Here is a 21273-nt window from a genome sequence, read left to right on the forward strand (position 1 = left end):
ATCCTTCTAACCCCCCCCCCCCAAAAAAAAAAAAAAAGATATAGATGTACTATTGTAAAGTGGTTGTTCAACTGGATATCATAAGGTGAATGCATCAATTTGCAAGTCGCTCTGGATAAGAGTGTCTGCTAAATGACTAAAATGTAAATGTAAAATGTAAACAGACGCCTTGGTAGAGCATATTTGTGACATCACGCACTCACGAAAGCTCAACCAATCACCCGACGAGAAACGATGTCAAGAAACATGGAAATTCATGATTTTGTACAGTAGGTGGCGTTGTATGCAAATTTCAGTTGGCTGCGGTCCGCAAACCCAATCCCAAAGAAGAAGAAGAAGCAGCTGGTAGCAGGAGCGATCAACAGGTCATTTTGTGTCTATCAAGCTAGCTAACTATCTAAATTAGACCTTTTTTCTGCATGCAAATTTTGTAGTGAAATTAATTCCAGCTAACATGCAACAGCCACGATAGCGCGCAGGGCAGTCTGCTAACTAAATACACATTAGCTAACCAGTAACTACCTAGCTAGCTACTGTAGATATACATTTTTTTACAATCACTTCTCTCTCGGAACTAGCTAACGTTAGCTTGTTAATTGTAGGTTGTTTAGCTACCTTAGTAGCACAAAACAATAATGTAATTTATTGATTTAGCTTGGGACCAACTACCGGATTCATCTAACATTTTTGCTTTGCCTGTGCTGACTCCGTTACTAATGTAAAAGTCGCGGTTGCTGCACGTTTGGGAGGTGACGACTTTGGGTGCGATTACGGCTTGGTAACGCGTTAATGATAGTTTGCATAGTTAACTAGCCAACTGAATTGCTTCTTTAGACCCCAGGAAAAAAGTGTGAATCGGTTTTTACCTGATTGAATGTTATTATGTGTTAAAACTGTATGAATCGACTTGAAATTGCTAGATATGTAATATTTGCTCATGTGAAATGAACAAAAATATTATAATTTGAACATGGACGTAACATTGTTTTTCTGATACTTGTTGCTGATATTTGTGGATAGCCGCCTTGGTAACAGACTGGATCAACGTTCCTTCCTGACTGTAATGACAGTGAGCGAGTGAGCCATCCAAAATAACATCGGTTCTAGTGAATTATCTTCCTGCAAGCCATGCTCTTTTAATATGGCTTAATGCCGGTTGAAAAATGTTATGTTAATATTGGTGTTTTGATATTCTACTAAAGTTACTAGTCAAGATAAGGACGGATCTATATGCTTGATCTGTCAACGTCACATGACATCTTGAGCGTGTGTAACCACAATCTTATATCCAGCTGTTAGCTAACGTTAGCTAGCTAGCCTTGGTTATAGAATATATCAACTGTGTTGTTGTGCACGATGCCATTATCGTATTATTTTAGCAGTACATTTATTTGTCATGGCCAATGTGTACTACGATCTCCTGTCAAATCGTATGCAGCATACAAATAAGCATAATCTGAAGACCAATATGGTGACCTATTAATGACAACCCATGCACCAAAAATCGCTATGGCTTTTTAGCTGCTAATTGAACTGAAATGTACTGTAGCTATATACAGTACGTTTGATGCGAGTTCTTCGTCTCAGTCTTTGCAACGGCGATGGTGCAGCAGCAACCTTCTCTCGACTTTGACATGATTTAATCCGATTTGCTGGGCTTTATTTTTAGGGATGGGAAAGACGCCTGCTGTGGTGATCCCCCGGCGGCACCTCAGTGTTAGGTAGTGAAGGCCAAAGGCAATGCAGTCTGCTAACTGTCATCTGGGCAACCACCATATACAATGAAGAAGATATTCAACTTCACCAAGAAAAAGAAAGGATTCTCACCTAACACCTCGGACACTGGGAGTGTGCTGTCTGTGGGCTATGACTTGAAGGAGAAGGACCTTGGAAAGGTACACAAGGCTGCTTATGGGGGTGACTTGGCCAAACTGAAGCAGCTGGCCAAGAAGAATGACATCAATCAGCTTGATAAGGAGAACAGGTATGAAAGATGAGACTATTACCAGTTAGTAGCTGGTATTGCCACTGTTACTTTCTGAGGTCTGTACTTAGACAGTCCTTGTGTAATGTACTGTATGTGTGACAAGTGTTGGAGTATGACTTCTCCAGTCTCTACCAACCTGCGATAGACTACCGTTCTGTCCAGGGCAGGGGGTGAATTTGTAGATCAAGGTACCTCGTGCCACAGATACCAGATGAGGCTACTTAGACTACTTACTCATACTGCCACCCTATTTCAGTAGGCTAGCTCTAGCAAACCCGTTCTGTCACTGTCCTTAAGCTTTAGGATACTTCTATCCATGTCCCTGTGCTTGCAGCAGGCAGAACAGTTTATCCTTTATATGCTATTTTTGAACAGTCAAAATCATGTTTTTCATGAAATTGGATGATATTTGGATAAAACCAAATCAAAGTATAATGGCCAAAATATGAAAATGTACTGTTGCTTTTACATTGAGTGTAAAGCTGTCATCAAGGTAAAGGGTGGCTACTTTAAAGAATCTCAAATATAAAAACGTCAACAGTGAAGAGGTGACTCCGGGATGCTGGCCTTCTAGGCAGAGTTGCAAAGATAAAGCTGTATCTCAGACTGGCCAATAAAAAGATTAAGATGGGCAAAAGAACACAGACACTGGAGAGAGGAACTCTGCCTAGAAGGCCAGCATCCCGGAGTTGCCAATTCACTGTTGACGTTGAGACTGGTGTTTTGCGGGTACTATTTAATGGAGCTGCAAGTTGAGGACTTGTGTGGCGTCTGTTTCTCAAAGTAGACACTAATGTACAGGTCCTCTTGCTCAGTTGTGCACCGGGGCCTCCCACTCTTTCTATTCTGGTTAGAGCCAGCTTGCGCTATTCTGTGAAGGGAGTAGTACACAACGTTGTACGAGATCTTCAGTTTCTTTGCAATTTCTTGCATGGAATAGCCTTCATTTCTCAGAAAAATAATAGACTGATGAGTTTCAGAAGAAAGTGCTTTGTTTCTGGCCATTTTGAGCCTGTAATTGAACCCACAAATGCTGATGCTCCAGAAACTCAACTAAGTTGAAAGAAGGCCAGTTTTATTGCTGCTTTAATCAGCACAACAGTTTTCAGCTGTGCTAACATAATTGCAAAAGGGTTTTCTAATGATCGATTAGCCTTTTAAAATGATAAACTTGAATTAACTAACACAACGTGCCATTGGAATACAGGAGTGATGCTTGCTGATAATGGGTCCCTTGTAGATATTCCATAAAAAATCTGCTCTTTCCAGCTACAATAGTAATTTGCAACATTAACAATGTCTACACTGTTTTTCTGATCAATTTGATGTTATTTTAAGGGACAAAAAAATGTGCTTTTCTTTAAAAAACAAGGACATTACTAAGTTAGTCCAAACTTTTGAACGTGTGTGTGTGTGTGTGTGTGTGTGTGTGTGTGTGTGTGTGTGTGTGTGTGTGTGTGTGTGTGTGTGTGTGTGTGTGTGTGTGTGTGTGTGTGAGAAAATATAAATAACTTGTATGAGGTTGTATAAAAGATGCTCTCTTTCATTCACTCTTGTTGCTTTGTGTTCTTAACTTTAAACCACTTTATACGTGCATGGTGTAGCCTAAGTGTAGCTACAAATCAAGCTGGAGTGACAACATTTCGTGGCTTTTGCAGGGCTCCAGACTAACATTTTCCCCTACTTTTTCAGTTGGTGGCACCAGCCCATACTTTGGTGGCACACCAAAAAGTAAAAAATCTGCAGCGTCGCACAATATAATACATTTTAATCATCTTATAAATTCATTATAGTCATTCACAATGCTTTATTAAGAAGTGTAATATACTTTTGAGATTTATTTATGTATTGAATATCATGTCCAAGCAGAAGTGCATGATTCAAAATAGTTTCATATGCAACCTAATCCAGTGATTGTCTTGAATTTTGGGTTGACAATTAGGCTGTATTTTACTCTCAAAATAGGGCTCCAGAATTTTCAGATTTTTTGGTTCAATAGATTTATTTGCCTTCATCTTTATGTGCACTAATAATATTTATAGGCCTAATTCAATATGTGCTAATTCACCACCTTAGGAGTGGAAACTCAACACATTAGCTAGATCGTTTACTCTAAATATAACACTTACTCTTACTACTCTCTTTATGTAGTGTTGTGGTGTCTCTTGTCGAGATGTGTGTTTTGTCCTATATTTTTATTACATTTTTTATTTTTAATCCCAGCCCCCATCCACGCAGGAGGCCTTTTGCCTTCTGGTAGGCTGTCATTGTAAATAAGAATTTGTTCTTAACTTACTTGCTTAGTTAAATAAAACAATTATAAACTGCTAGTAGGCATGTAATATCCTTAAAAAAAACTTTGCAATGAGACCTAGTACACTCGCGATTGCCGATGTGCAATTTCCTATTTGAAAGCCATATCAAATATCTCGATTGTAAATTAATGTGGTTTGAGCTCAGTATATTTATTCCTACACAAAGCTGAGACCCTCCTCTTTAATATGGACTTTTAGTTGCTTCCAAAGGTGTTTTTTTTCCTGGAATAACATTTTGAAATGTTATGCAATCACGAGGGGCACACGAGGGGGGAGAGAGAGTGAGGGGCAACGAAACAGGCATGCACAGTGGCAGGACAGACACTTTTTTTATTACAGGAATCATAATGCACTTTACAGGAGGATAATGCACTTTACTGTTGAACAAATTCAAGGTTTTATCCTCTTAATAATAAGTTGTTTTGATTTGATGGGGACTAGGTAGAATGTGCAACTCGCACCAGTGCAACCAGAAATTGTGATGCAATGACTTGAAATGGAGGGCCAAAGGACTGTTTGCCACTTATGTCACCCTTGTTCACATTTCAGAACAGCACTTCACATTGCCTGTGCCAATGGACATACAGACGTGGTCCAGTTCCTGGTTGAGAGCAAAGCCAAGCTCAACCTATGCGACAATCAAAACAGATCCCCGTTGATGAAGGTACTGTGTCCTATTTTTGTTTTGTAAGTGGATGGAAGAATCCAGCATTTTTCAAAACGATGTGAGGATAGAATATGATAGTTGATTGGCCATCTCAATTCAGACATGTTGCTGAGATGATAGGCTTATGTGTAGCCTAATTCTTATGTATTACCTGTGAGTCTTCCATATACATTTACACCTGGTATTCATTAGGTCACACTGGGAAGTGAATCTTTCCTTTCAAGCACAATTTGATTTGCATTTAGATACAGTGCATTCAGAAAGTATTCACACCCCTTGACTTGTTCCACATTTTGCTTATTTTAAAATGGAGTCACTACAAAGATACAGGTGTCCTTCCTAACTCAGTTGCCGGAGAGGAAGGAAACCTCCCATGAATTTCACCATGAGGCCAATGGTGACTTTTTAAAACAGTTCGAGTTTAATGGCTGTGAAGGGAGAGAACTGAGGATGGATCAACAACAGTATAGTTGCTCCACAACGCTAACCTAATTGACAGAGTGAAAAGAAGGTAGCCTGTACAGAATACAAATATTCCAAAACATGCATCCTGTTTGCAACAAGGCAAAAAAATGTGCCAAAGCAATTCACTTTTTGTCCTAAATACATAGTGTTATGTTTGGGGCAAATCCAATACAACACATTAATGAGTACCGCTCTCCATATTTTCAAAGTGGTGGCTGCATCATTTTGTGCGTATTCTTGTAATTGTTCAGGACTACGGAGTTTTTCAGGATAAAAAAGAAATGGAATGGAACTAAGCACAGGCAAAATCCAAGAGGAAAACCTGGATGTCTGCTTTTGAATAGACATTGGGAGATGAGTTCACTTTTCAGCAGGACAATAACCTAAAAAGCCAAGTCTAGACTGGAGTTGCTTACCAAGAAGACAGTGAATGTTCCTGAGTGGCCGAGTTACAGTTTTGACATACATCAAATTTTATTGGTCACGTGCACATATTTAGCAGATGTTATTGCAGGTGTAATGAAATGCTTGTGTTCCGAGCTCCAAAAGTGCAGTAGTATCTAACAACCCACAACAATACACAATTTAGATGTAAAATAATGGAATTTAGAAATGTATAAATATTAGGGTGAGCAATGTCAGAGTGGCATTGACTAAATACTGTAGAATAGAATACAGTATATACAGTTGAAGTCGGAAGTTTACATACACCTTAGCCAAATGCATTTAAACTCAGTTTTTCACAATTCCTGACATTTAATCAGAGTAAAAATTCGGTTGGGATGGTGTTCTTCGGCTTGCAAGAATCCCCCTTTTTCCTCCAAACACAACGATGGTCATTATGGCCAGACAGTTATATTTTTTTCCCCCATCAGACCAGAGGACATTTCTCCAAAAAGTACGATCTTTGTCCCCATGTGCAGTTGCAAACCGTAGTCTGGCTTTTTTTATGGCAGTTTTGGAGCAGTGGCCTCTTCCTTGCTGAGCGGCCTTTCAGGTTATGTTGATCTAGGACTCGTTTTACTGTAGATATAGATTATTTTGTACCTGTTTCCTCCAGCATCTTCACAAGATCCTTTGCTGTTGTTCTGGGATTCATTTGCACTTTTCGCACCAAAGTACGTTCATCTCTAGGAGACAGACCCACTGGAATTGTGATAGTGTTATTTGTAACTTATTTTGTACATAATGTTTCTGCAACCGTATCTTGAGGCAAAAAAGAGCTTCTGGATATCAAGATAGCGATCACTCACCTCGGATTAGACAAAGATTTTTTTCTTCAACATGCAGGACGCACAGGGCATTCTCCGAAAACCCAACAAGGCCAACATCCAAGTTATTTGCAAGAGGAAGAGACGCAGGTACAGAAGACACAGAGCGGGGTGCCTCGTTAGGACCCGCAGAAAGCGAGTGGGAAAGCTGCCGTTACGTCAATATTACTCGCCAACGTGCAATCATTGGACAATAAATCAGACGAGATACGATCATGAATATCCTACCAACGGGACATCAAAACATAAGATATTACAGTTTTCATGGAATCGTGGCTGAATTATGACATGGATATTCAGCTAGTGGGATGTACTCTGCACCGGCAAGATAGAACAGCACACAGTCTGTGCATATTCATAAACCACAGCTGGTGCACGAAATCTAAGGAAGTCTCTAGATTTTGCTCGCCTGAAGTAGAGTATCTTGTGATAAATTGCAGACCACACTACTTGCCTAGAGAGTTAGACGGATGCTGGCACTAAGACCGCATTCAGTCAGCTGTTTAACCTCTTACATCTAGACGTTCCGCTAGCGGAACACCTGCTCCAATATCCAATGATGGGCGTGGCGCGAAATACGAAGTTCTCGAAAATCCGAGAACTTAAATTTTTCAAACATATGACTATTTTACACCATTTTAAAGACAAGACTCTCCTTTATCTAACCACACTGTCCGATTTCAAAAAGGCTTTACAGCGAAAGCAAAACATTAGATTATGTCAGCAGAGTACCCATCCAGAAATAATAAAAAAACAGCTTTTTACATTAGCATGTGACGTTCAGAACTAGCATTCCCACCGAAACTTCCGGTGAATTTACTAAATTACTCACGATAAACGTTCACAAAAAACATAACAATTATTTTAAGAATTATAGATACTGAACTCCTTTATGCAATCGCTATGTCCGATTTTAAAATAGCTTTTCGGTGAAAGCACATTTTGCAATATTCTGAGTAGATAGCTCGCCATCACGGGCTAGCTATTTTGACACCCACCAAGTTTAGCCCTCACCAAACTCAAATTTACTATAAGAAAAATTGGATTACCTTTGCTGTTCTTCGTCAGAATGCACTCCCGGGACTTCTACTTCAATAACAAATGTTGGTTTGGTTCCAAATAATCCATAGTTAAATCCAAATAGCGGCGTTCTGTTGTGCGTTCAAGACACTATCCGAAGGGTGACGGGCCCGACACTTTTCGTGACAAAAAAATTCAAAATATTCCATTACCGTACTTCGAAGCATGTCAAACGCTGTTTAAAATCAATTTTTATGCGATTTTTCTCGTAAGAAAGCGATAATATTCCGACCGGGAGTCGTTGTTTTCGTTCAAAGACTGAAAATAAAAACATGGTGTCGGCTCGTGCATGCGGCCCCCAGTCTGATTGTTCTCAGAACGACCACTATCCAAATGCGCTACTGTTTTTCAGCCAGAGACAGCAGAGTCATCATTCACCGTTCTGCCGCCTTCTGAGAGCCTATGGGAGCCGTAGGAAGTGTCACGTTAGAGCAGAGATCCTCAGTTTTCAATAAAGAGAGTGTTGAAGGCCAAGAAATGGTCAGAGAGGGCACTTCCTGTAAGGAATCTTCTCAGGTTTTGGCCTGCCAAATGAGTTCTGTTATACTCACAGACACCATTCAAACAGTTTTAGAAACTTTGGAGTGTTTTCTATCCAAAGCTAATAATTATATGCATATTCTAGTTTCTGGGCAGGAGTAATAATCAGATTAAATCGGGTACGTTTTTTATCCGGCCGTGAAAATACTGCCCCCTATCCATAACAGGTTAAGGAAATAAGAAAACAGGAAACCGCTCACCCAGAGGCTGCACTCCTAGTGTCCGGGGACTTTAATGCAGGGAAACTTAAATCAGTTCTACCTCATTTCTTTCAACATGTTAAATGTGCAACCAGAGAGAGAGAAATTCTAGATCACCTGTACTCCACACACAGAGACGTGTACAAAGCTCTCCCTCGCCCTCCATTTGGTAAATCCGACCACAATTCTATCCTCCTGATTCCTGCTTACAAGCAACAATTAAAGTATTAAGGGAAGACCCCCATGAAATGGACAAAAATGAATGGGAACATATTGGCACCGCACGAATCATTCACCCTAATGCCAATACCACCCAATTTGGTCCACATTCATCCAAATCATATTGCAAATTTCATATGGCAAATGCCAAGTGTCACACCCCAAAAATCCTATAGATGGCGAGCGCGCTGCACCGTGGATTTTCTTATTGCAAATATAACACAAGTCAACCCCCAAGAGTCAAATTTTGAAAAAAGTATTTTTTTATTTGAAAACTTATCACCCCCTTAAAGTGCTTTCTGGACCGTTTTTTGAAATGTTAGATTTTTTGTTGTTGTCAATTACACATGTATAAGAGCTGTATGAACATACTTTTGACATATTTTATTGACATCATTTTTTTGTTTGTTTTTGCTTGTACATAAGGCATATGTTTTGTGCATTTGGAATATGATTTCATAGGAAGTCAACAGTGACTTTTCATTTTTTTTGCCAAATGCCATTAGAAATGTCCAAATGAAATGTCCAAGAATTTTTTTGTCAATTATACATGTATGAAAGTATTGAATGTGCCAAATCAGGATGTTTGTCCGTTTGAAAAACGTCCAAAATGACCATTACCATCACGAATTTGACATGCTCAAAAAAACTGCAGAAATGCAAAAATGACTGGCCCGATGAACTCGGGATGGCCGGGCAGTGACTGTGGTTCCTCTCCATTGCTCGTCACCCAGCAAGTCAGCGTCCATCAGTCAATTAGATGTCATTCTGACACCAAACTGATACCATCTGACACCAAATCCACTTTTTCCAACTCGTTTAGAAGCCAACTATAACATATGTCAGAGCAGGCCCATAATTCACAGCGCCTTCAGTTTAAACTATAAAAAACCATAAAACACATAGTTACGTTCTAGCTGCGGGTCCAGCTCTGACATTATGTGTAGGCCTATGTGAGGCGACCCCCGAATCCCAAGTTTTGGCTCGATAGGTCATTCGGTGCCCGAGCAACGACCTTAATTGGTGCTGAAAATCCACTTTTTCCGGGCGTTGCTACAGGGACCTTGAATGAGCTATCGGACAGAAACGTTGGGGTCCGTCTCTATGGGCCGAGGCGGTTTCAATGCACCTAGTCTTGCGACTCTGGGACATTTCTAAATGTCGCCATTTTCGTGATGGTCAAAATGAATTCAACATATTGCAAATGTACCAGGCTTTTTCTCGAGCCACATAACTCACCGTGCACTATCGACTTGAGCTCTAGAACAGGTTTCTAAAGTTTTTCAGAGATCTAGGTCTGACGGTTCTTTGATCGTTCGAACGAAGGTAACTATTGCAGGCACTGTATATCTCTAAGCCCCACACTGTGTCACTATGTCCTAGCTGTGTGTGTGTTTTTTTTTTTTTACAAATCTGATGGGATAAATGACTGATTTACAGTTCACGAGGGTTACCTAGTCACACATATGAAGTTTTGAAATGATCTGACTTTTTTAACCTGTTAGGGCTAGGGGGCAGTATTGACACGGCTGGATAAAAAACGTACCCGATTTAATCTGGTTACTACTCCTGCCCAGTAACTAGAATATGCATATAATTATTGGCTTTGGATAGAAAACACCCTAAAGTTTCTAAAACTGTTTGAATGGTGTCTGTGAGTATAACAGAACTCATATGGCAGGCAAAAACCTGAGAAGATTTCATGCAGGAAGTGGCCTGTCTGACAAGGTGTCGTTCTTCTTGCCTCTGTTTATTGAAGACTGAGGATCTCTGCTATAACGTGACACTTCTTACGGCTCCCATAGGCTCTCAGAAGGCGGCAAAAAGCTGAATCGTGGCTTTGCAGGCTCTGGCTGAAAAAAAGTAGCGCGTTTGGGTAGTGGCTGGTTACAGTACTGTGAGACTCAGGCGCGTGCCCGCGTCGACCGAATGCTTTGTTTTCTTTCCTCTGTTTACCTAAACGCAGATTCCCGGTCGGAATATTATCGCTTTTTTACGAGAAAAATGGCATAAAAATTGATTTTAAACAGCGGTTGACATGCTTCGAAGTACGGTAATGGAATATTTCGATTTTTTTTTTGTCACGAATTGCGCCATGCTCGTGACCCTTATTTACACTTCGGATAGTGTCTAGAACGCACGAACAAAACGCCGCTATTTGGATATAACGATGGATTATTTTGGACCAAACCAACATTTGTTATTGAAGTAGAAGTCCTGGGAGTGCATTCTGACGAAGAACATCAAAGGTAATCAAACTTTTGTAATAGTAAATCTGACTTTGGTCAGGGCTAAACTTGGTGGGTGTCTAAATAGCTAGCCGTGATGGCTGGGCTATCTACTGAGAATATTGCAAAATGTGCTTTCACCGAAAAGCTATTTTAAAATCGGACACCTCGATTGCACAAAGGAGTTCTGTATCTATAATTCTTAAAATAATTGTTATGCTTTTTGTGAACGTTTATCGTGAGTAATTTAGTAAATTCACCGGAGGGTTGTCATCTGATGAAGATCATCAAAGGTGAGTGCTGCATTTAGCTGTCTTCTGGGTTTATGTGACATTATATGCTAGCTTGAAAAATGGGTGTCTGATTATTTCTGGCTGGGTACTCTGCTGACATAATCTAATGTTTTGCTTTCGTTGTAAAGCCTTTTTGAAATCGGACAGTGTGGTTAGATTAACGAGAGTCTTGTCTTTAAAATGCTGTAAAATAGTCATATGTTTGAGAAATTGAAGTAGTAACATTTCTAAGGTATTTGAATAACGCGCCACGGGATTCAACTGGCTGTTGAGTAGGTGGGACGAATTCGTCCCGCCTAGCCCAGAGAGGTTAACCCTTCGAAACAGCCCCTGTGACCCATATTGAAGGCACTTCCGGTTGGCACAGGAAGCTGAAAGTAAACACATATCCTGATTGGGGTATGCTATTACAGAATCCTGAGTTTAAAGTCTTTACGTTAAGAATTGACTGATCTACATAGGGTTGAATGCAGTGATTTTCACAAACTGCAGGCTGGTTATAGAAAAACACTTTTAGGGTGTTTTTAACCACTTCCGGGTGCTCCAGGAAGCTTAGAATCGACACAGGTAGACCTCATAGTGGCCTGATGGTATGTCATGGAAGACAGGTTCATAAGGCATTCATAACTCACATAGGCTTCAGGTTGAATTAAGGGGAATAGGCAATGTATTCCTATGGGGAGAGAAGTCATTGCAAACCTTTTGATGTAAACACCTTCTTTTAACTGTTAATGGTTAATGCCACATGGTCAAGGTTAGGCTTGCACAGCCCGGGAGGACCTCAGGAACATTCCTGAGGTCGAATTGTGCTTCTAACCCTATCGGTTCTCTCGCTGTCACCCAAAAGCACTTGAAATTTAGGGCCAGGCTTCATTTTTGGGCCTACTTTTTCTCACGGTCGCTGCGCTCAGACCGAGCGAGCTACGGTCAAGCGGGGCATCTCGTTGAACTCGGCACAGCCTAGAGATAATGGTAATGCCATTGCAGGCTCTGTGTGTCTTTAAGCACCGCACTGTGTCACTCCATCCTTGCTGTGTGTGTGTGTGAGAGCCTTTCTTTGACATCTGATGGGATAAATGACTGATTTACAGTTCATGAGGGTTGCCTGATCACACACATGAAGTTGTGGAAAGATCTGACTTTTTTTAACCCTTCGAAACAGTCCCTATGACACCATTTTAAGGCACTTCTGGTTGACACAGGAAGATGAAAGTGAACACATATCCTCCTTGGGTTAGGCTCTTATAGAATATTGAGTTTTAAGTCTTTACGTTAAACCCTCTGACTTATTTACAGAGGGTTGAACGAGTGCGTGTTGTTTCAGAAAATCACAGAAATCTCACAGAGCTCCGAAACCTGCCTTAACGGATTCATCTGAACACGCTGCAACTGGATCTGTATCGTTAAAAAAAAAAAAAAATCATTTTTTTGAATATCACCAATTGTACATTGTACGATTTCTCTTAAATGATAAATGTCTGGTTCTTTTTTTCCTGACACCGTAGGCTCATGTACTTTGACGTGAAGCGGTCAAATTAGCGCTCTATTTTAATTTTTGACCTTTAATCCCAGAAAAATGGCCTTAACTCAAAAAGCGTTGAGGCCTCGACTCCATCTTGTTCGGGGCCAACTGCCCATTATGCCAAACTAATGCTCACCAAGTTTCGTCTTCGAAGTCTTTTCCGTTTAGGAGCAAAGGCCACGTCGTGATTGGTGATGTTTGTTACATTTGCAATATGATTCCATTCGCCCTCCTGTGGTATAATCCGGGACAGGTGAGAAATGACCAACATTTGAAAGTTTTATAAAACGGAAAGCAGATGTCCAAGAGACTCCGTTCGATGACTTTCCGGAAGATCCGGCCCCGGTGCACGGCCCGACGCCGTCCGCGAATTTTACAAACGTTCGTGGACGTCTAGTAAGGGACCGTACATTTGCAATATGGACTTTCTCACTAACCATACAGCAAATGCCGAAATGTTCCCTTCATGTATGGAAGCACCAGTGATTTGTGAGAAGCACTAGTCTATAAAAAAAGTGGTCAGGTGAAGTGGATGCTAAACTGCAGGACTGTTTTGCTAGCACAGACTGGAACATGTTCCGGGATTCTTCCGATGGCATTGAGGAGTACGCCACATCAGTCACTGGCTTTATCAATAAGTGTATTGAGGACGTCGTCCCCACAGCGACTGTAGGTACATACCCCAACCAGAAGCCATGGATTACAGGCAACATTCGCATTGTGTTGAAGGGTAGAGCTGCCACTTTCAAGGTTTGGGACTCTGACCCGGAAGCTTATAAGAAATCCTGCTATGCCCTTCGACGAACCATCAAACAGGCAAAGCATCAATACAGGGCTTCAATTGAATCGTATTACACCAGCTCCGACACTCGTCTTATAGGGCAGGGCTTGCTAACTATTACAGACTACAAAGGGAAGCACAGCCGGAAGCTGCCCAGTGACACGAGCCTCCCAGATGAGCTAAATCACTTCTATGCTCTCTTCAAGGCAAGCAATATTGAGGTGTGCATGAGAGCATCAGCTGTTCCGGATGACTGTGTGATCACGCTCTTCGTAGCCGACGTGTGTAAGACCTATAAACAGGTCAACATACACAAGGCTGCGGAGCCAGACAGATTACCATGACGTGTGCTCCGGGCATGTGCTGACCAACTGGCAGTTGTCTTCATTGACATTTTCAACCTGTCCCTACCAACATGTTTCAAGCAGACCACCATAGTCCCTGTGCCCAAGAACACAAAGGCAACCTGCCTAAATGACTACAGACCCGTAGCACTCACGTCCGTAGACATTAAGTGTTTTGAAAGGCTGGTAACACATTTTCCCAGAAACCCTAGACCCACTCCAATTTGCATACCGCCCAAACAGATCCACAGATGATGCAATCTCTATTGCACTCCACACTGCCCTTTCCCACCTGGACAAAAGGAACACCTATGTGAGAGTGGTATTCATTGACTACAGCTCAGCGTTCAACACCATAGTACCCTCATAGCTCATCACCTAGCTAAGGATCCTGGGACTTAACACCTCCCTCTGCAACTGGATCCTGGACTTCCTGATGGGCTGCCCCCAGGTGGTAAGGGTAGGCAACAACACATCTGCCACACTGATCCTCAACACTGGAGCCCCCAGGGGTGCGTGCTCAGTCCCCTCCTGTACTCCCTGTTCACCCATGACTGCATGGCCAGGCACGACTCCAACATCATCAAGTTTGCAGACGACACAACAGTGGTAGGCCTGATCACCGACAATGACGAGACCGCCTACAGGGAGGAGGTCAGAGGCCTACAGGGAGGAGGTCAGAGACCTGGCCGGGTGGTGCCAGAATAACAACCTCCGACCGCAAGGCACTGCTGAGGGTAGTGTGTACGGCCCAGTCACTGGGGCTAAGCTGCCTGCCACCCAGGACCTCTACACCAGGAGGTGTCAGTGGAAGGCCCTAAAAAATTGTCAAAGACCTCAGCCATCCCAGTCATAGACTGTTCTCTCTACTACCACATGGCAAGCGGTACCGGAGTGACAAGTCTTGGACAAAAAGGCTTCTCAACAGTTTTTACCCCCAAGCCATAAGACTCCTGAACAGGTAGTCAAATGGCTTCCCGGGCTATTTTCATTAACAAACTATCATGGTCCAAACACACCAAGACAGTTGAAAAGGGCACTACAACTCCTATTCCACTTCAGGAGACTGACATGATTTGGCATGGGTCCCCCCCAACCCCTCTTTTATGCTGCTGCTACTCTCTATTTATCATATATGCATAGTCACTTTAACCATATGTACATACTACCTCAATCAGCCCGGCTAACCGGTGCCTGTATGTAGGCTCTCTACTGTATATAGCCTCACTACTGGTCTTTTTACTGTTTTTTATTTCTTTATTTACCTATTGTTCACCTAATACCCTTTTTGCACTATTGGTTAGGGCCTGTAAGTAAGCATTTCACTGTAAGGTCTACACCTGTTGTATTCAGTGCACGTGACAAATTAACTTTGATTTGATTTGGGGGTGGCAGCATCATGTGATGGGGGTGCTTTTCTGCAGGAGGGACTGGTGCACTTCACAAAATAGATGGCATCATGAGGCAGGAAAATTACGTGGATATATTGAAGTAACATCTCAAGACATCAGTCAGGAAGTTAAAGCTTGGTCGTAAATGGGTCTTCCAAATGGACAACGACCCCAAGCATACTTCCAAAGTTGTGTCAAAATGGCTTAACCTGTTGGGGCTAGGGGGCAGTATTTGCACGGCTGGATAAAAAAATGGACCCGATTTAATCTGGTTACTAATCCTACCCAGTAACTAGAATATGCATATACTTATTATATATGGATAGAAAACACTCTATAAAGTTTCTAAAACTGTTTGAATGGTGTCTGTGAGTATAACAGAACTCATTTGGCAGGCAAAACCCTGAGACATTTTCTGACAGGAAGTGGATACCTGATGTGTTGTATTACCTTTAAACCTATGCCATTGAAAAACACAGGGGCTGAGGAATATTTTGGCACTTCCTATTGCTTCCACTAGATGTCACCAGCCTTTACAAAGTGTTTTGAGTCTTCTGGAGGGAGATCTGACCGAACAAGAGCCATGGAACGATGATGGCCCATTAGACACCTGGCGCGCGAGTTCATGTTGGGTACCCTCGTTCCAATACGTTATAAAAGAGAATGCATTCGTCCACCTTGAATATTATTCATGTTCTGGTTAAAAAAGGCCCTAATGATTTATGCTATACAACGTTTGACATGTTTGAACGAACGTAAATATATTTTTTCCCCTCGTTCATGAAGTGAAGTCCGGCGGGCTTAGATCATGTGCTAACAAGACGGAGATTTTTGGACATAAATGATGAGCTTTTTTGAACAAAACTACATTCGTTATGGACCTGTGATACCTGGAAGTGACATCTGATGAAGAGAATCAAAGGTAATGGATTATTTACATAGTATTTTCGATTTTAGATCTCCCCAACATGACGTCTAGTCTGTATCACAACGCGTATTTTTCTGGGCGCAGTGCTCAGATTATTGCAAAGTGTGATTTCCCAGTAAGGTTATTTTTAAATCTGGCAAGTTGATTGCGTTCAAGAGATGTAAATCTATAATTCTTTAAATGACAATATAATATTTTACCAATGTTTTCTAATTTTAATTATTTAATTTGTGGCGCTGACTTGACTGCCGGTTATTGGAGGGAAACGATTTCCTCAAAATCAATGCCATAGTAAAACGCTGTTTTTGGATATAAATATGAACTTGATAGAACTAAAAATGCATGCATTGTCTAACATAATGTCCTAGGAGTGTCATCTGATGGAGATTGTAAAAGGTTAGTGCATCATTTTAGCTGGTTTTATGGTTTTGGTGACCCTGTCTTTGAATTGACAAAACATTACACACAACTCTTGTAAATGTACTGTCCTAACATACTCTAAATGTATGCTTTCGCCGTAAAACCTTTTTGAAATCGTAAAACGTGGTTAGATTAAGGAGATGTTTCTTTCAAAGGGTGTAAAATAGTTGTATGTTTGAAAAATTTGAATTTTGACATTTATTTGGATTCAAATTTGCCGCTCTTGAAATGCACCTGCTGTTGATGGAGTGCACCACGGGTGGGACGCTAGCCCATAGAGGTTAAGAACAACAAAGCCAAGGTATTGGAGTGGCCATCACAAAGCCCTGACCTCAATCCCATAGAACATTTGTGGGCAGAACTGAAAAAGTGTGTGTGAGCAAGGAGGCCTACACACCTGACTCCGTTACACCAGCTCTGTCAGGAGGAATGGGCCAAAATTCACCCAACTTAGTGTGGGAAGTTTGTGGAAGGCTACCTGAAACGTTTGACCCAAGTTAAACCATTTAAAGGCAATGCTACCAAATACTAATTGAGTGTATGTAAACTTCTCACCCACTGGGAATGTGATGAAAGAAATAAAAGCTGAAATAGATCATTCTCTCTACTATTATTCTGACATTTCACATTCTTAAAATAAAGTGGTGATCCTAAATGACCTAAGACGGGGCATTTTTACTGGGATTAAATGTGAAGAATTGTGAAAAACTGAGTTGAAATGTATTTGGCTAAGGTGTATGTAAACTTCCTACTTCAACTGTAGATGTATGTGGTCACAAGTGTTCTATTATAAAGGCTGTCATGGCTAACTGCAATATTAGTGTATTGTTTTCTCAAGACTTGAGTGTCCTTTGCAGAAAAGTCTGGGCAACAAATGACATTGGATTGCTTTCTTTACATTTTTTGAAAGAACTTCGGTAGCGTTTTACACATTTGCTTTGTTAACCTCTCTAGGGTAGGGGGCAGTATTTGCACGGCCGGGTAAGAAACGTACGATTTAATCTGGTTATTACTACTGCCCAGAAACTAGAATATGCATAGAATTGTTTGATTTGGATAGAAAACACCCTAAAGTTTCTAGAACTGTTTGAATGGTATCTGTGAGTATAACAGAACTCATATGGCAGGCAAAAACCTGAGAAGATTCCTTACAGGAAGAGCCCTCTCTGACCATTTCTTGGCCTTCTACACTCTCTTTATTGAAAACTGAGGATCTCTGCTGTAACGTGACACTTCCTATGGCTCCCATAGGCTCTCAGAAGGCGGCAGAACGGGGAATGATGCCTTTGCAGGCCCAGGCTGAAAAACAGTAGCGCATTTGGATAGTGGTCGATCAGAGAACAATGAGACTGGGGGCGCGTGCACGAGCCGACACCATGTTTTTATTTTTTCGTCTTTGAACGAAAACAAGGTTTCCCGGTCGGAATATTATCGCTTTTTTACGAGAAAAATCGCATAAAAATTGATTTTAAACAGCGGTTGACATGCTTCGAAGTACGGTAATGGAATATTTAGATTTTTTTTGTCACGAAACGCGTCGGGTGCGTCACCCTTCGGATAGTGTCTTGAACGCATGAACAAACAGAGGATATTTGAACATAACTATGAATTATTTTGAACCAAACCAACATTTGTTATTTAAGTAGAAGTCCTGGGAGTGCATTCTGACGAAGAACAGCAAAGGTAATCCAATTTTTCTTATAGTAAATCTGAGTTTGGTGAGGGCTAAACTTGGTGGGTGTCAAAATAGCTAGCCCGTAATGGCGAGCTATCTACTCAGAATAATGCAAAATGTGCTTTTGCCGAAAAGCTATTTTAAAATCTGACATAGCGATTGCATAAAGGAGTCCTGTATCTATAATTCTTAAAATAATTATGTTTTTTGTGAACGTTTATCGTGAGTAATTTAGTAAATTCACCGGAAGTTTGCGTAAAAAGCTGGTTTTTGATATAAATATGAACTTGATTGAATAAAACATGCATGTATTGTATAACATAATGTCCTAGAAGTGTCATCTGATGAAGATCATCAAAGGTTAGTGCTGCATTTAGCTGTGGTTTGGGTTTATGAGACATTATATGCTAGCTTGAAAAATTGGTGTCTGATTATTTCTGGCTGGGTACTCTGCTGACATAATCTAATGTTTTGCTTTCGTTGTAAAGCCTTTTTGAAATTGGACAGTGTGGTTAGATTAACGAGAGTCTTGTCTTTAAAATGGTGTAAAATAGTCATATGTTTGAGAAATTGAAGTAATAGCATTTCTAAGGTATTTGAGTATCGCGCCACGGGAATCCACTGGCTGTTGAGTAGGTGGGACGATTTCGTCCCACATACCCTAGAGAGGTTAAAATCCCCATTTGCAATAAATGCGTCCTCAGGATATATAGTTGCCAATTTGCGCACAGTCCAGTGTAGTTTTTTGAGGTACGTCGTGGTATCAGCTTGAGGGGAAATATACACGGCTGTGACTAAAACGAAAGAGAATTCTCTTTGGAGGTAATACGTTCGGCATTTTGATTGTGAGGTATTCTAGGTCGGGTGAACAAAATGACTTGAGTTTCTGTATGTTATCACAATCACACTGTTTGGTTCTAAAGTAAATGGAGTAAAAATTCACAGACAACTATGAAACGCTCAAACCAAGTTTATTCACCCAATGGGTCAAACAGCTGAAGAAACAAAGACATATTCACAGAAGCTCTGGTATTTAACCCTTCCTCCTTTGTGAAGTCTCCTCCTTACACATCTGAACAGCCAATACACCTCTGTTGCTATACAGGACTTTAGTGTTATCTGTTCTTCATCTGACCTGACCTCAGCCCGAATTCCTCACTCCTCCCCAACTTACGGCTGTGCTGTTGACTTGTACCAGACTGTGGCCCTTTTCCTTTCCATAGACCAATGTCGAACAACAATATGTTCTGATAGAATGTAAACGTTCCTCACTCTCTCCCGCAGTGACATGAATAAGGATATTTAATATTTTCAAGTTTAGAAGTCAGAACCCATCAACATCATGAGTAGTTAATCATGAAGCATACACCCCCGCATTTCTTCTTCCCGGAGAGTTCTTTATTCCTGTCTGCGTGATGAACTGAGAACCCAGCTGGCTGTATAGACGGGGATAGTATGAGCTCATCTTCTTTATTGTCCGGAAACTGAACATTAACGAGTAATATACTCGGAAGTGGTGGATGGTGTGCACGCCTCCTGAGTCAGACTAGAAGTCCACTCCGAATACCTTTTCTCCGCCGGTGGCGACTTGGAGCAGCCTCTGGGATAAGTGCAATTTCCCTGGCGGGTAAGAACAAAGAATCCAATTCGGGGAAATTTGTAATGCTGGTGAGTTTTCGCCGCTCTGTTGTCCACAAGTTATTTCCGACTGTATGTAATAACAGAAAAAAACGTTCTGGGCTAATAATGTAAGAAATGATGCACAAAAAACTAATACTGCAAAGTTGCTTAGGAGCTAGAAGCAGAGCTGACATATTTCAAAAAATCTGTTTTCACTTTGTCATTATGGGGTATTGTGTGTAGATGGGTGAGAGAAAAGGCGCTGTACATGGGCTCCGATACTATACAGGAACAATACTTTTATACTGAGCAAGAATATAAACGCAACATGTAACAATTTCAAAGGTTTTACTGTGTTATGGTTCATATAAGGAAATCAGTCAGTTGAAATAAATTCATTAGGATCGACTATATGGATTTTACATGAATGGGAATACAGATATGCATCTGTTGGTCACAGATACCTTAAAAAAATGTAGGGGCGTGGAACAGAAAACCAGTTAGGATCTGGTGCGACCACCATTTTGCCTCATGCAGCGTGAAATCTCCTTCGCATAGAGTTGATCAGGCTGTTGATTGTGGAATGGTGTCCCACTCCTCTTCAATGGCTGTGTGAAGTTGCTGGATATTGACGGGAACTGGAACACGCTCTCGTACCCATCGATCCAAAGCATCCCCGACATGCTCAATGGGTGATATGTCTGGACGTTGGAGGCATCTTATTGGTAAAGAAATTAACATTCAATTCTATGGCAACAGTTTTGGTGGACATAACTGAAGTCAGTATGCCAATTGCACGCTCCATGAACTTGAGACATCTGTGGCGGCGTTGTGTGGCAAAACTGCACATTTTAGAGTGGCCTTTAATTGTCCTCAGCACAAGGTGCACCTGTGAAATTATGCTGTTTAATCAGCTTCTTGATATCTCACACCTGCTAGGTGGATGCATTATCTTGGCAAAGAAGAAAGACTCACTTTCTGACAGGGATGAAATAAGCTTTTGTGCTTTTTGAACATTTTCTTGGATCTTTTATTTCAGCTCACGAAACTTGGGACCAAGTTTATATTTTTGTTCAGTAAAGTAATATTTATCTTTAGTACCTAGCTACGACATAGCAAATAAATGTACTTAACAAAAATGTAAACGCAACATGTAAAGTGTTGGCCACATGTTTCGTGAGCTGAAATAAGAGTGCTTTGTCCCCTCTTGTACTCCCCTTTCACCCATGACTGCATGGCCAGGCACGACTCCAACACCATCATTAAGTTTGACGACAACACAATGGTGGTAGGCCTAATCACCAACAATAATGAAACGGTCTACAGG

At 41.2% G+C, this 21273-nt stretch overlaps 1 protein-coding gene across 3 annotated transcripts in view; it reads left to right on the forward strand.

Moving 5' to 3' along the window:
* The first annotated feature begins 296 nt into the window (after window positions 1–296).
* Window positions 297–21273, forward strand: part of LOC106560721 (alanine and arginine rich domain containing protein) — a 164778-nt gene continuing 143801 nt past the window's right edge. For 2 of the 3 annotated variants that reach the window (XM_082957124.1, XM_082957126.1), the window contains exons 1-3: window positions 297–365; window positions 1670–1984; window positions 4852–4966. In XM_082957124.1, coding sequence (XP_082813250.1) covers window positions 1782–1984; window positions 4852–4966 — 318 coding nt within the window. In that variant the 5' untranslated portion in view covers window positions 297–365; window positions 1670–1781. The other variant, XM_082957125.1, reaches the window with a different exon arrangement.

The sequence above is a fragment of the Salmo salar genome, chromosome 10, assembly GCF_965601325.2.
Source record: "Salmo salar chromosome 10, fSalSal1, whole genome shotgun sequence".
NCBI lineage: Eukaryota > Metazoa > Chordata > Actinopteri > Salmoniformes > Salmonidae > Salmo > Salmo salar.